The sequence below is a fragment of the Orycteropus afer genome, unplaced genomic scaffold (genome assembly GCF_000298275.1).
Source record: "Orycteropus afer afer isolate SDZICR_OR568_19922 unplaced genomic scaffold, OryAfe1.0 scaffold00020, whole genome shotgun sequence".
NCBI lineage: Eukaryota > Metazoa > Chordata > Mammalia > Tubulidentata > Orycteropodidae > Orycteropus > Orycteropus afer.
Genome location: NW_006921607.1, coordinates 15,072,661 through 15,084,220, shown reverse-complemented (window position 1 = coordinate 15,084,220; position 11,560 = coordinate 15,072,661). Strand labels below are relative to the sequence as shown.

The following is an 11,560-nucleotide window of genomic DNA, read 5'->3' as shown; positions in this document are numbered from 1 at the left end:
GCCCTGGAAGGCCCCTTTCCCTACTGCCACAGCGAGTGGGTGCAATTTTTCCAGGTGTCTACCATCACAGCCTTTAACCCCTGACCTTCACTCCTTCTCCTTCTCCCTTCACTTTCTTCCCCCACAGACCCATTTATTTGGTCAAGTTCAAAAACTAATAGTCATTCAGCAAATATTTACAGTGAAGGTTCAAGGTGGGATGATTAAGAGCTCAGCTCTGGGACCAGACTGCCCAGGCTCCATTCCCAGGTCTGCTGTGTGACAATGGGCAAGCTACTTACCTTCTCTGAGTCCTGATTTCCTCGTCTATAAAATGGGGGTAAGAATAATACCTCCCTATGGGGTTGTTGTGAGGATTAGCTTGAGTTAAAGTGGGTAAAGAATTTAGCAGCGTGTGTGGCATATGCTAAGAGCTATGTCAATATTGGTGGAGAACAAATGTCCAGGCATCCGCTCTGTGGACCTACACAGCCCAGGGGCCTCAGGGTCTGGTGGGGGAGGCAGAAGTGTTCCCTTCTGAAAGAGGGAGGAAAGACGAGAACAGCCAGCACAGGGCTCCTTCCCCGCATGGTTGTCAATACTCCTCCCACAACTCTGTAAGGGGGCATTTCACGCTCAATTTAATACCTGAGGACACACAGGGTGGAGTGATTTGCCCAACGGCTCCCAGAGAATTACAGGTTACATCAGGCTGAACCCAGTGCCCATCCACCAGCCCACAGTTGTCTCCATACCAGGGGTGCCCAACCCCAGCACTCCTCACATTCCAGACCAGAGGACACGTTTGTGTGGGAGGCTGTCTTATGCATCATAGCGTGTTTAGTAGCAGCCCTGGCCTCTAACCACTCTGTGACAGCAGCGCCCCCTAGTGGTGACAACCACAAGTGACATTTGACGCGGCCAAATTCTCCCCATTGAGACCACTGGCCAGAAGCACTGTGGTTTGTTGATGTACTTTTTGCCAAGATGGCCTTCTTTTTAAAATTGTGTCCATTTTGAATAGGCAGTATTTTCCAAATGCAATGGGACAAAAGTGTGTAGAGTGAAAAATCTCCTTTCCTACTTATCCCCCATCCCTCCAGCTCCCCTTTCCAGAGGCATCCGATTAATCCAATGGCTTTTGAAGGATGTTTTAGCTGCAAAGCCCATTCTTCAAAGGAAATCTTACCTGTAAGCCCAAAATATAAAGCTGATAAGGGTTGTGAAGACTATATGCTGGGCACTGTTCTAGGTGCTTTATACAAGTGAATCCATTTCATCCTCACATGACCCTAAAAGACAGGAGCTACAATGTTCCCCATTTTGTGGAAGAAGGAGAGGAGGCACAGAGAGGTTAAGTTACTTTCCTAAGGCCTCACAACTGGGAAATGGTGGATCTGAGCTGAAATGAGACACAGCAAAGGATGTCCCCTAACTCTGCCCTCTCACCCCCCTTCTTTCCCCTCCCTCACAGTGTCTGCAAAAGAGCCCTTGCGGTGCAGTAGTTAAAGCACTGGGCTGCAAACCACAAGGTTGGTGGTTTGAACCCACCAGCTGCTCCACAGGGGGAAAGATAAGGCAATCTGTGATGAGGCAATCTGCTTCCACAAAGAGTACAGCCTTAGAAAGCCTATGGGGCAGTTCTGCTCTCTCTCAGAGGGTCTCTATGAGTTGGAATCGATTTGATAGCAATAGTTTTTGTTTGTTTTTTTAAGGTGTCCACACTGACCTGGGAGCAGCTCAGACCTCTTTTTCCTCCCTCTCCCACTCCCAATGCCAGTAGTCCTATAGCAGCAACGTATCACCTGGAAACTTGCAGGTTCTCAGGTTCCAGCCCAGAACCTCTGAATCAGACACTCGGGGGTGGGGCCCAGCAAGCTGTGTGACAAGCAGCCCTCCAGGTGATTATGCTGCTGCTAACGTTTGAGAACCACAGCCAAACACCTCCCCTGTGTCCTCTTGGGGTGGGGGGGCATCCTCCCACTGGCTCAGGCTGACATCCCTTCTCTGGATCTCCGTCCGGCAGAAGCTGGACCCTTTCCTCACGGACCTCCGCCAGGCCTCATCCCTGCTGCAGGCTTCCATAGAGGAGTTTGAGAAGGGTGACCCTCCTGGAGGGGTGCAGGTGAGCTTGGAGCATAGGGTGGGGAGGTCACACATACCCCCCAGACTTCGAAGACGAAGGGCTCGTGCAGGGAACTCTCAGGATGGGCACCATCATCCTTGTTTTCCATTCATTCATTCGACTAATATTTATTGGGTCACTTGAAACCCAGTTTGGGATAATCAGACTTGTTCCTGTCGTCATGAGGCTCCCAGTGCCGTGGCAGAGGTAGTCATTTAAAACTTAAACAAAGAAAGTAATATGTAATTGCAAATTGTGCCATGAAAGTGAAATTGAGAATAATGGGGGAGAGGATCCAATTCAGGTGGCCAAGGAGGGCTGTGGCCTGAAGGACCAGCAGGAGCCTGCCGTGGACAGAGGCAGAGGGCAAACATATGCAAACATGTGCAAAGGCCCTGGAGTAAATTTATGCTTGCTGTGCTTTGTATTAGCAAGGAACACAGTGTGGAGCCGACTGAAGGGATAGTGGGAAGTGAAGGAGAGAAGAACAGAAAGGCTGGGGTTGAGATTTGATTTGAGAGTAGCAGGGGAGCTTCTGGAGGGTTTAAAGCAGGGGAATGATGGGATCAGATTTGCCCTTTGAGACCCTTCCTGTGGTTGCACAGAGAGTAGACTGTAGGGGGAACCAGAGTGCAGCAGGGACGTCAGTGAGGAGGGAAAGGAGTAAGAAGAGGGAGCTAGGACCACAGAGGTGGTCATGGCGGTGAAATGAGGTGTGGCTTGAGGAAATGCTTTAGAAATAGAAAGGACAGACTTTCTAGAAGGTTTTGAATGTTAAACTGGGGAAGTCGGGCTCAATCCAGGTGTGAGGAGCCCTAGAGGGCTGCTGAAGAAGAGTAGGATTGGGCCTCAGGCTACCTCCCCACCCTGGCAGGAAGCTGCCAGGTGCCTGAGCAAGTCCAAGGAGCTGATGGAGGCCGTGCTCAGGGACCCGGGCCTGCTGGGCCTCCAGCGAGAAGGTGGAGCCACCCTGGCCAGGCTGCAATGGGAGGCCAGCAGGCTGAACTTCAACCCAGACATCAGGTATGGACATCTGGGCCTTTCCATCCTCATTCCACCCCGATGCTATTCTGCAGCGTGCTCGGAGCTGGTGCTACCCCACTAAAGGGGGACACAGGACTTTCCCCAAGGATGCCCAGGATTGGGGTGTTTGCGGGGCATGTCTCCTGGGCAGGGGTCTGGTCATAGGCCCCACCTGGGCCTTGGGACGTTCCTTCTCCCTTCTCTATCACCCCCACTCCCCTGCTTCCGTCCTGGCCATCTTCAGCTGAGAGGGCTCCAGGCCCATTTCTGGTCACCTTTATGTACTAAGCACTCTCTCTGACTCAGAGAGTGGGCTAAGCCTTTCCAAGGCCCAGCTCATTTATTCCTCACAAGAGCCCCGTATGGCTGACCAGCATGGTCACCGCTTGGCTAATGGGAAACTGAGGTGCAGTGAAGTGGAATAACAGGTAGGGAATGGCCAAGCAGGGGGCTGAAGCCAGACTATCTGAGCACTTAACCCTTACGCTGCCCTGCTTCTCAGCCAGGCTGTGGGAACCTTATGGTATGTCAGGGGGTCTTGGAGTCACAGAATAAATAATTCTCATTCCTGAAAGATACTAACATTTTAAGTTTAGGGGTGGGGAAAAGTCAGTAATTAACTTGACGAGTAATTGGAACTATTTAGCTTTTATTAGAGCAAACCCCGTTACTTATATTCAGGAAGCAAGTGAAAGTTTGCATAAGCTTTTAAGGATGATTTGTTGAATTCTGGTGACACAGTGGTTCAGGCATTCGGCTGCTAACCAAAAGGTTGGTGGTTCAAATCCACCACCCACTCAATGGGAGAAAGATAAGGCAGTCTACTACCATGAAGATTTGTAGGCTTGGAAACTATATGGGGCAGTTCTACTCTGTCCTATAGGGTCACTATGAGTTGGAATCGACTCCATGGTAGTGGGGTTTTTGTTTTTTGTTTAAAAAGCACTCAGTTTGTGCAATGCTAACATCCCTGGGTGGTGCAAGCAGTTAAGTACTGTACTATTAACCTGAAAGTTGCAAGTGCAAGTCCACTCAGAGGCACCTTGGAAGAAAGGCCTGGCAATCTACTTCTGAAAGGTCACAGTGCTGGAAACCTGTGGAGCACGGTTCCGCTCTGCACATATGGGGTTGCCATGAGTCAGACTCCACTCAATGGCAGCTGTCCATTTTTTCAAATGTGCAATGCATCCTTCTAGGGAACTCTGGCGGCATAGTGCCTAAGCCATTTGACTGCTAACCAGAAGGCTGGCGGTTGAAATCCACCAGCCACTCCTCGGAAGGAAGATTGGGCAATCTACTTCCATAGTGATACTGCCTCAGAAACCCAAGAAGGGGTCACTATGAGTCGGGACCTACCTGACGGCAGTGAGTTCGGTTTTTTGGCATTGTTCTAAGGGCTTTACAAATATAAACTTTTTATATTCCCACCCATGAGTTAGATCCTAGTATCATCATTTTGCAGTGGGGAATCCCGAGGCTCAGCAAGAGGCTAAATGACTTGCTCAAAGTCACACAGGTGAGATGGGACAGAGCCGGGACCTGAACCCAGACAGTCTGACTCCAGGATCTTGAACATTCCATCCCGAGCTGTGTCCCCAGACTCAAGGGCAGGTTCACACAGATGGGAGTTGGAGAGCAGTGGGTTCAGGTGCTGGATGTGAGATCACCTTGTCCCTCACGCAGCCTTGTGGGGCTGGCGCCGTCTTTCCGAACACGCTCCAGCTTCACAGGCTTGGCCCAGACCCCTCCTTGTTCACCTTAGGCCCCTCCAGGCCCTTGGCCACTGGCGATTCCGCCAGGGGGCACTGTGGTCCCACATGAGCCACCACATCCTGGTTCTGCAGAAGACGGCCGGAACCTCCTGTCTTCCCACCTCCTTCTGCCAGGCGGGTTGGCATTTTCCGCCCTGTTCATGCACCCCAGGCCCTCACCCCTTCCCTGGAGGGGCGGTGACCCTGATCAGGTGGGCAGCTCCTTCCAGGAAAGCAGACTGACCCTCTACCTCCTCTTTGTCCTTTGCCTTTTGAAGTTCAACTTTCTAGGACCAAAGAGAGTGGGGTGGGACCTGAGGGACCTTGGAAAAGCCCCTAGATTTCTCCCTTCACCTGCTACAACCGCGCCTGAATCCCCTGTCAGCATCCCTTCCCTTACGTTTTGTTGGCTTTGACCATCTCAAAAAGTGACTTGGTAAGAAGCCCTGGACTGTGTTCTAATTCTGCCATGTGTGAGTGAGTTTCCCTCTTTAGCCCTCAGTTTTCCATCTGTAAAACGGAGGCTGGGGTAAAGCAGCATGTTACAGCCGCCCCACATCATCACAATAGAAATCATCAGAGCTAACAAACATGTCCTTCCTGTGTGGCGGGCACTATGCTAAATGCCTTGGGTGCAGGAGGGCTGGTTCTTAAGCCTGGCCATACTCTGGAGCCACCAAAGGTACTTTAAGGCACTGATAGCCAGGCTGCATCCCAGAGAGTTTCACTTTGTTGGCCTGGGTGGGGCCAGGGCATCGAGAGTTTGAAAAGCTCCCTGGAAGATTCTAATGTGCAGTCAGGATTGAAAGCCAAGGCCAGATCATTTAGTCATCTCTATGAAGTGGGCTCTGCTTTACAGAAGAAAAAACAGACAGAAAAGTTGAGAAATTTGCATGAGATTCCTTTCCTAGAAGGTGGCAGGGCTGGGATTTAAACCCAAATTTGTCCACCTCTAGGCTCTGTGGTGTAGTGGTTATGGCATTTGGCTATTAATCAAAAGGTCAGTGGTTTGAACCCACCAGCTGCTGTGTGGAAGAAAGATGAGGCAGTCTGCTTCCATAAAGATTTACAGCCTTAGAAACCAAACCCAGTAGGGGTTGCTATGAATTGTAATCGACCCCAAGGCAGTGGTTTTGAGTTTGAGGAAAGGGAAAAGGTCATTTCATTTCATAGTATGTCCTCTGGGCTTCCCAATCTTATGGAAGACTGAGGCCCAGAGAGAGATAGGGGCCTTCCTGAAGTTACATAGCCAAGTCGGCAGCTGAAATATCCAGGCTGGAGCCCCAGAGTTGGTGGGGGATGGGGGCACTATGTGGAGGTGGGGTCCTGGTCTTCTCTCACCCTCCTGTACTCCCCAGGAGCCACCTGGCCAAAGCTGTTGCCTTATATGGCCTTGTGGATGAGCAGCTGCATGTCCTAGTCATGGCGTCCAACCACCTTCTGGGAAAGCTGGAGCTCCGAGTCCGCCTGGGCCGCCTGGAGGCTTCTATCCATCAGGTGACTGGGCAGGCTTGTGGGGTGGGAGGAGCTATAGGGGAGGTCTGCCTGGCTGCCCTCCACAGGGACGTACTGCTCCAGGCCCTGCCCCAGCAAAGGCTTTCCTCTGGCACAAGGACACAGGGCTGGGACTCCTACAAGGACCAGGCAAGCATCCTTGGGGTGTGACCCGTGATGTGGCACTCAATAAGTGTTTATTGTTTAAAGATGTAACCACAAGAACTGTACTTATTGTGCACTAACTGTATACCAGGCGCAGGGCAGCATCTTTTGCATTGCTTTCTGACCTCATTACCTATCAGTGAGTTGGGGACAGTGTTAAGATTCCATCTGCTGCACAGATGAGGCAACCGAGCCTGAGAGACATTACATTACCTGCCTGGTTGCATACCTGGGGGTCTGACCCTGAAGCCCACACCTGGCACCACTTAGTCTATCTGCAGGTGCCTAGAACCAACACTTCCCTTCATGCCTGGGGCAGTGGAGACTGGTCACACGCACATGAGCTCTGGAGCCCGAGGACCCAGGTTCCAAGCCCGGCTCTACCATTTCCCGGCGCTGTGACTCTAGAGAAGTTATTTAACTATTCAGTGCCTCAGCTTCCTCCTCTGTAAAATGGGGTTGCTACTAGCACCTGCTCCATTGGATTTTATGAGGAAAAAATGATTTAATAGTGCCCTTTAAGACACCCCAAATAAGAAGGGGACTTCTGCTCATGGTGTCAGGCACCATCTTATCCCCTTTGTTCCTCACTGAATCCTCATGTCTACCCTCATTGTACCACTGAATAAATTAAGCCCTAGAAAGGGGAATGATTTGCCCAGTTCACACAGCAAGTCTGTGGCAGGCCCATGCACTCTCCTCTACAGCAGGCAGCTGTTTGCTTGCCCCCAGGGATGGGCAGCTCATCACCCCTAAACAGTTCTTTTTGTGATTGGGCAGCACTGAATGGTAGACTAAGCTGAAATTTGTCACCCTGTGACTTCATCCAGGCAAGTGTGTCCTGAGGGCCTACTACGTGCAGAGCACTGGTCCAGCCCAGATGCCCTCTGGGGTCCCTCTCGGGAAGTGCTCTCCCCAAGTGGTCTTGCCTCCTGCCCAGATTTGGGTGGGTTTCAGTCCAGGCCAATAGGCAAAGGCCCAGCCCCTGAAAGATTGAGGACAAGAAGACCTCAACCCCCAAGGAAGTCAGGGAGCTGGGCAAGGGGGCATCTCCCCAGCAGGCCCTCATCTCAAGCCTCCCTCCCCTGCCCCAGGTCAGCGAATGGATGGAGCAGGAAGGCAGCCGGTGCCTGCAAGCCCTGACTCCCAAGGATGGAAGCTTGGAGACAGTGGAGAAAGCTCACTCGGAATTTGAGGAATTCTTCCTTCAGGCGGCAGTGCGTTCCAAAACGCTGAGCAGTAGGACTGGAGCAGGAGAGGGCATGGGGGGTAGGGGGTACATGGCTCAGGCAAAGGTATGGAGGTGGGGAAGTATAAGAATACTTTCAGAGACAGCGAGGAAACCAGTTTCCACTAGAGGGTTCAGCTTAGATGTTCTCTCCTCCAGGAAGCCTTCCTGGGCTGCCAAGTCCAAAGACTGACTGTCTCAGAATACTCTAGAGGGTTTCTTAAGATGCAAATTCCAAGGCCTTACTCTAGACGTGGAAGGAGTTCTGGGGGTGTAATGATTAAGCCATTTGGCTACTAACTAAAAGGTCAGTGGTTTGAACCCACCAGCCACTCTGTAGAAGATGGGACAATCTGCTTCTGTAAAGATGTGCAGCATTGGAAACCCAGTGGGGGTCGCTGTGAGTTGGAATCGACTCAATGGCAGTGAGTTTGGTTTTGGTTTGACTACAGACCGGGAGCCCCTACATGGTGTAAGTGGATAAGCAGTCAACTGGGCTGTGCAAACCCACCTGGAGGCACCCAGAAGAACAGCCTGGAGATCCGCTTCTGAAAGCTCACAGCCTGGAAAACGCTATGGAGCGCCGTTGTGTTCCACACACGCAGGACAGCCACGAGTCAGTAACACCATCCCGGACCCGTTAAGTCAGCCTCAGAGAGCTGGGGTGGGAATCTGCAAGTTTGATGTGTTGGGCCCTGAGGCACAGGGTGATTGAGGCTGTCTCAGCTGTCAGGAACTCCCAGGCCAGTGGGGGACACCAACCAACCAGCTGCCATTAAATCAATTCCAACTCATGGCGACTGTTTGAAGAACTAGGTCTTTCTTCCAAGGCACCTCTCGCGGGATTCAAACCACCCAGGTGAGCGTGTGCTAAGCCCGTGAGGTGGATACCCATTAGGGTTCCCATGTTAGAGATGAGGACACCGAGGCTCAGGAGGTCTCACCTCCGAGCAGCAGCACAACGTGACGTTACCGATCTCTGGGGGAGGTTCAGCCTTGGCGAGAGCTCAGTGGACACGCTCCTCTCCCCGCGCAGGCGCAGTACCGCCGCGGCCTCGCGTTGTCCAAGCAGGCGGCCCAGCTGGGAGCTGCAGCTGGAGGGGCCGACGAGGTGGGTGGGGCAGGCTTCCCGGAGATGGCGGCCTTTGTCACCACCCAGCGGGCCTTCCAGGCTAAGCTGACCCACTTCTACATGGCAGCGGAGCGGCAACGCACAGACCTGGAGACGCTGCTCCACCTACACCGCTTCTGCAAGAAGGTGAGCCCCGCGGCCCACCAGCATAGACCCTTGGCTGGAGTGGGGTAGGAACAGCAAGAGGCCCACACTCAGTGTTAGGCTCTGTGCGTTCATTCCTTGGAATCCATGTACCACAGCCTCATGAAGGGCACGGAGCTTTACCCGCTTTCCAGAAGGGAAAACAAGGCTTGAGAAATCAAGTCACCTTCCTACACCAGGCCCAGCTGACCCCTGATCTCTGACCCCACCTTGTCCCACTGCACCAGGCAGCTTCAGAGGACCCTCAGGTATCACCTGCTTCTTATACTTGGGATTGGGGCCGTGGCCTGGGCCCTTCCAAGAACCCCATCAGCCTTGATGTTTTCCACACACACAGATCTCTCTCTGCATGTAACTTCAGGGGGTCAGGACCAGCTCAAAAGGCCCCAGGCTAAGAACTTGGATCTCATCCCACCCTTCTATTGCAGAGTTAGGGAAACAAGGTCAGAGAGGGGCCCACACTTAGTCAAATCACAGAGCAAGCCAAAGGCACACTCCCAGTGTCTGCTCTTTCCTCTGCCTCTCTCATGCCCTGGGCACTGTGGCAGGAGCTGGGAAGGGAGGTTGGTTGAGGGTGGGCCAAAGGCTGCTCCAAGCACCCTCAGAAGAGAGGACTCAGCCAGAGTTTGGTCAGAAGTGAGGATGAGGGGGTGACCCTACTGTATGTTGGGGGGAAGGGTGTTGGGGTGGGAGGCAAGAGGAACTCATTACCTTGTTTGATTGCACTTTGCTTTATTGCGCTCTGCAGATGTTGCATATATATATATATATACATATATATATATATATATATTTTTTTTTTTTGTAAATTCAATGTTTGTAGCAACCCTGCATTGAGTAAATTGAGCAAGTCTGTCGACACCATTTTTCCATCAACCTGTGCAAAGTTGGTGTTTCTGTGTTGCATTTCAGTAATTCCCACAATGTTTCAAACTTTTTCATAATGCTATTGTACGCTTAATAGACTACTCAACTCACCACCGTCGAGTCGGTCTGACTCAGAGATCCCTCCTTGGGTTTCCAAGGCAGTATCACTATGGAAGTAGATTGCCCAATCTTCCTTCCGAGGAGTGGCTGGTGGGTTTGAACTGGCAGCCTTCTGGTTAGCAGTCAAATGCCTTAGGCACTGTGCCACCAGAGCTCCTTAATAGACTACAGTATAGTGTAAACATAACTTTCATATGCACTGGGAAACCAAAAAAATCGTGTGACTCACTTTATTGCAATATTCGCTTTATTGTGTTGGTCTGGAATCGAACCTGCAATGTCTCTGAGGTATGCCTATACTTTGCATCTGTCCTCTCCTGGCAACCCAGTGTGCCAGGGCTGATCAGCCCCATTTTACAGGTGAGGACACTAAGGCCCAAAGAGGGGAAGGACCTTGCCCATAGAGGCCATGGAGCTGGAGAGAAGAGTTGGGATGTGAACACAGATGTGTCCATGTTCTACAACATACCTTATGCCCTTCTCCAAATACAGAGGAGGAAGTGGCAACAGATTCCATGTTCAGGAGGGCACAAAAATGATAATGATGATGGAGATGCTTAGGTTATTATAAGGGTACCCCCTTATTATAAGGGTACCCCACATCACTGAGCACGTCCTCCATGGTGAACCTTGCTATAAGTGCTTCTCACACTGTGGTAGTTAAGTTTGTGTGTCAACTTGGCTGGGCCTGGTTGAGTAGCTGGGCAGCTGGTGGCAGTTATTCCCTATGATGAGACTGGCAATCAGCTCCATGGTGGGCTCTACCACAAGCAGCTGAGTAGCTGCTTTAGGGATATGGTCTGCTTCCAGTATATAAGAAGTAGCTTTGGGAATGGTCTCTAGCTTATGGCATGCTTGAACCCTGCGTGCAGCCAAATTCAGCAGCCTGCCATGCTCTGCCCATCCTGGGACTTTCAATGGACTTAACTCCATGGCCTGCCGTGTTGTTTGGTAACATCGGGACATACCATTTTATTTGTTGACCTTGGGTTTGTCAGCCTCAGCAGCCAGGAGCTGTCTGAGTGAAGAGATGCCTCTAGCTTCGGTGGGCCAGGAACAAGAGGCAGAGCTGAAGCCCAAGGTCGAGGGGATTTCACATAGCTCTTAGAGTCTGGCACTTGGAACTTGGACTTCTAGACTCCAAAAATTGTAAGAATAAACTCCTGTTTGTTAAAGCCATCCCATTTGTGGTATATTCCTGTCAGAGCAGCACAGAGGTAACCAAAACACACCTCAACCTGATGTAATTCTCACCGTATCTTTGATGGCACCTAACAACATCTTTGTGAGGAAAGAGAATCAACATTGTTTCTTTTCTTTCTTATTGTGTTTTGGGTGCAAATTTACAAAACAGATTTATTTTACATTCAACAGTTCATGCCCTGATTATCATCCCCAACCACAAAAAAGTCCCCTCCCTGAGCTCCCCCCTCCCTGGGCCTCCCCCTCCCTGTGCTCCCCCCTCCCTGGGCCTCCCCCGTCCCTGGGCCTCCCCCCTCCCTGAGCTCCCCCCTCCCTGGGCCTCCCCCCTC

The 11,560-nt window shown here is 51.5% G+C and overlaps 1 protein-coding gene across 1 annotated transcript in view; it reads left to right on the top strand.

Moving 5' to 3' along the window:
* Positions 1–11,560, top strand: part of KIAA1755 (KIAA1755 ortholog) — a 57,660-nt gene that overhangs the window by 35,515 nt on the left and 10,585 nt on the right. The window contains 6 exon segments of the mRNA XM_007934746.1: positions 1–54; positions 2,006–2,104; positions 2,979–3,127; positions 6,237–6,375; positions 7,632–7,754; positions 8,802–9,023. Coding sequence (XP_007932937.1) covers positions 1–54; positions 2,006–2,104; positions 2,979–3,127; positions 6,237–6,375; positions 7,632–7,754; positions 8,802–9,023 — 786 coding nt within the window.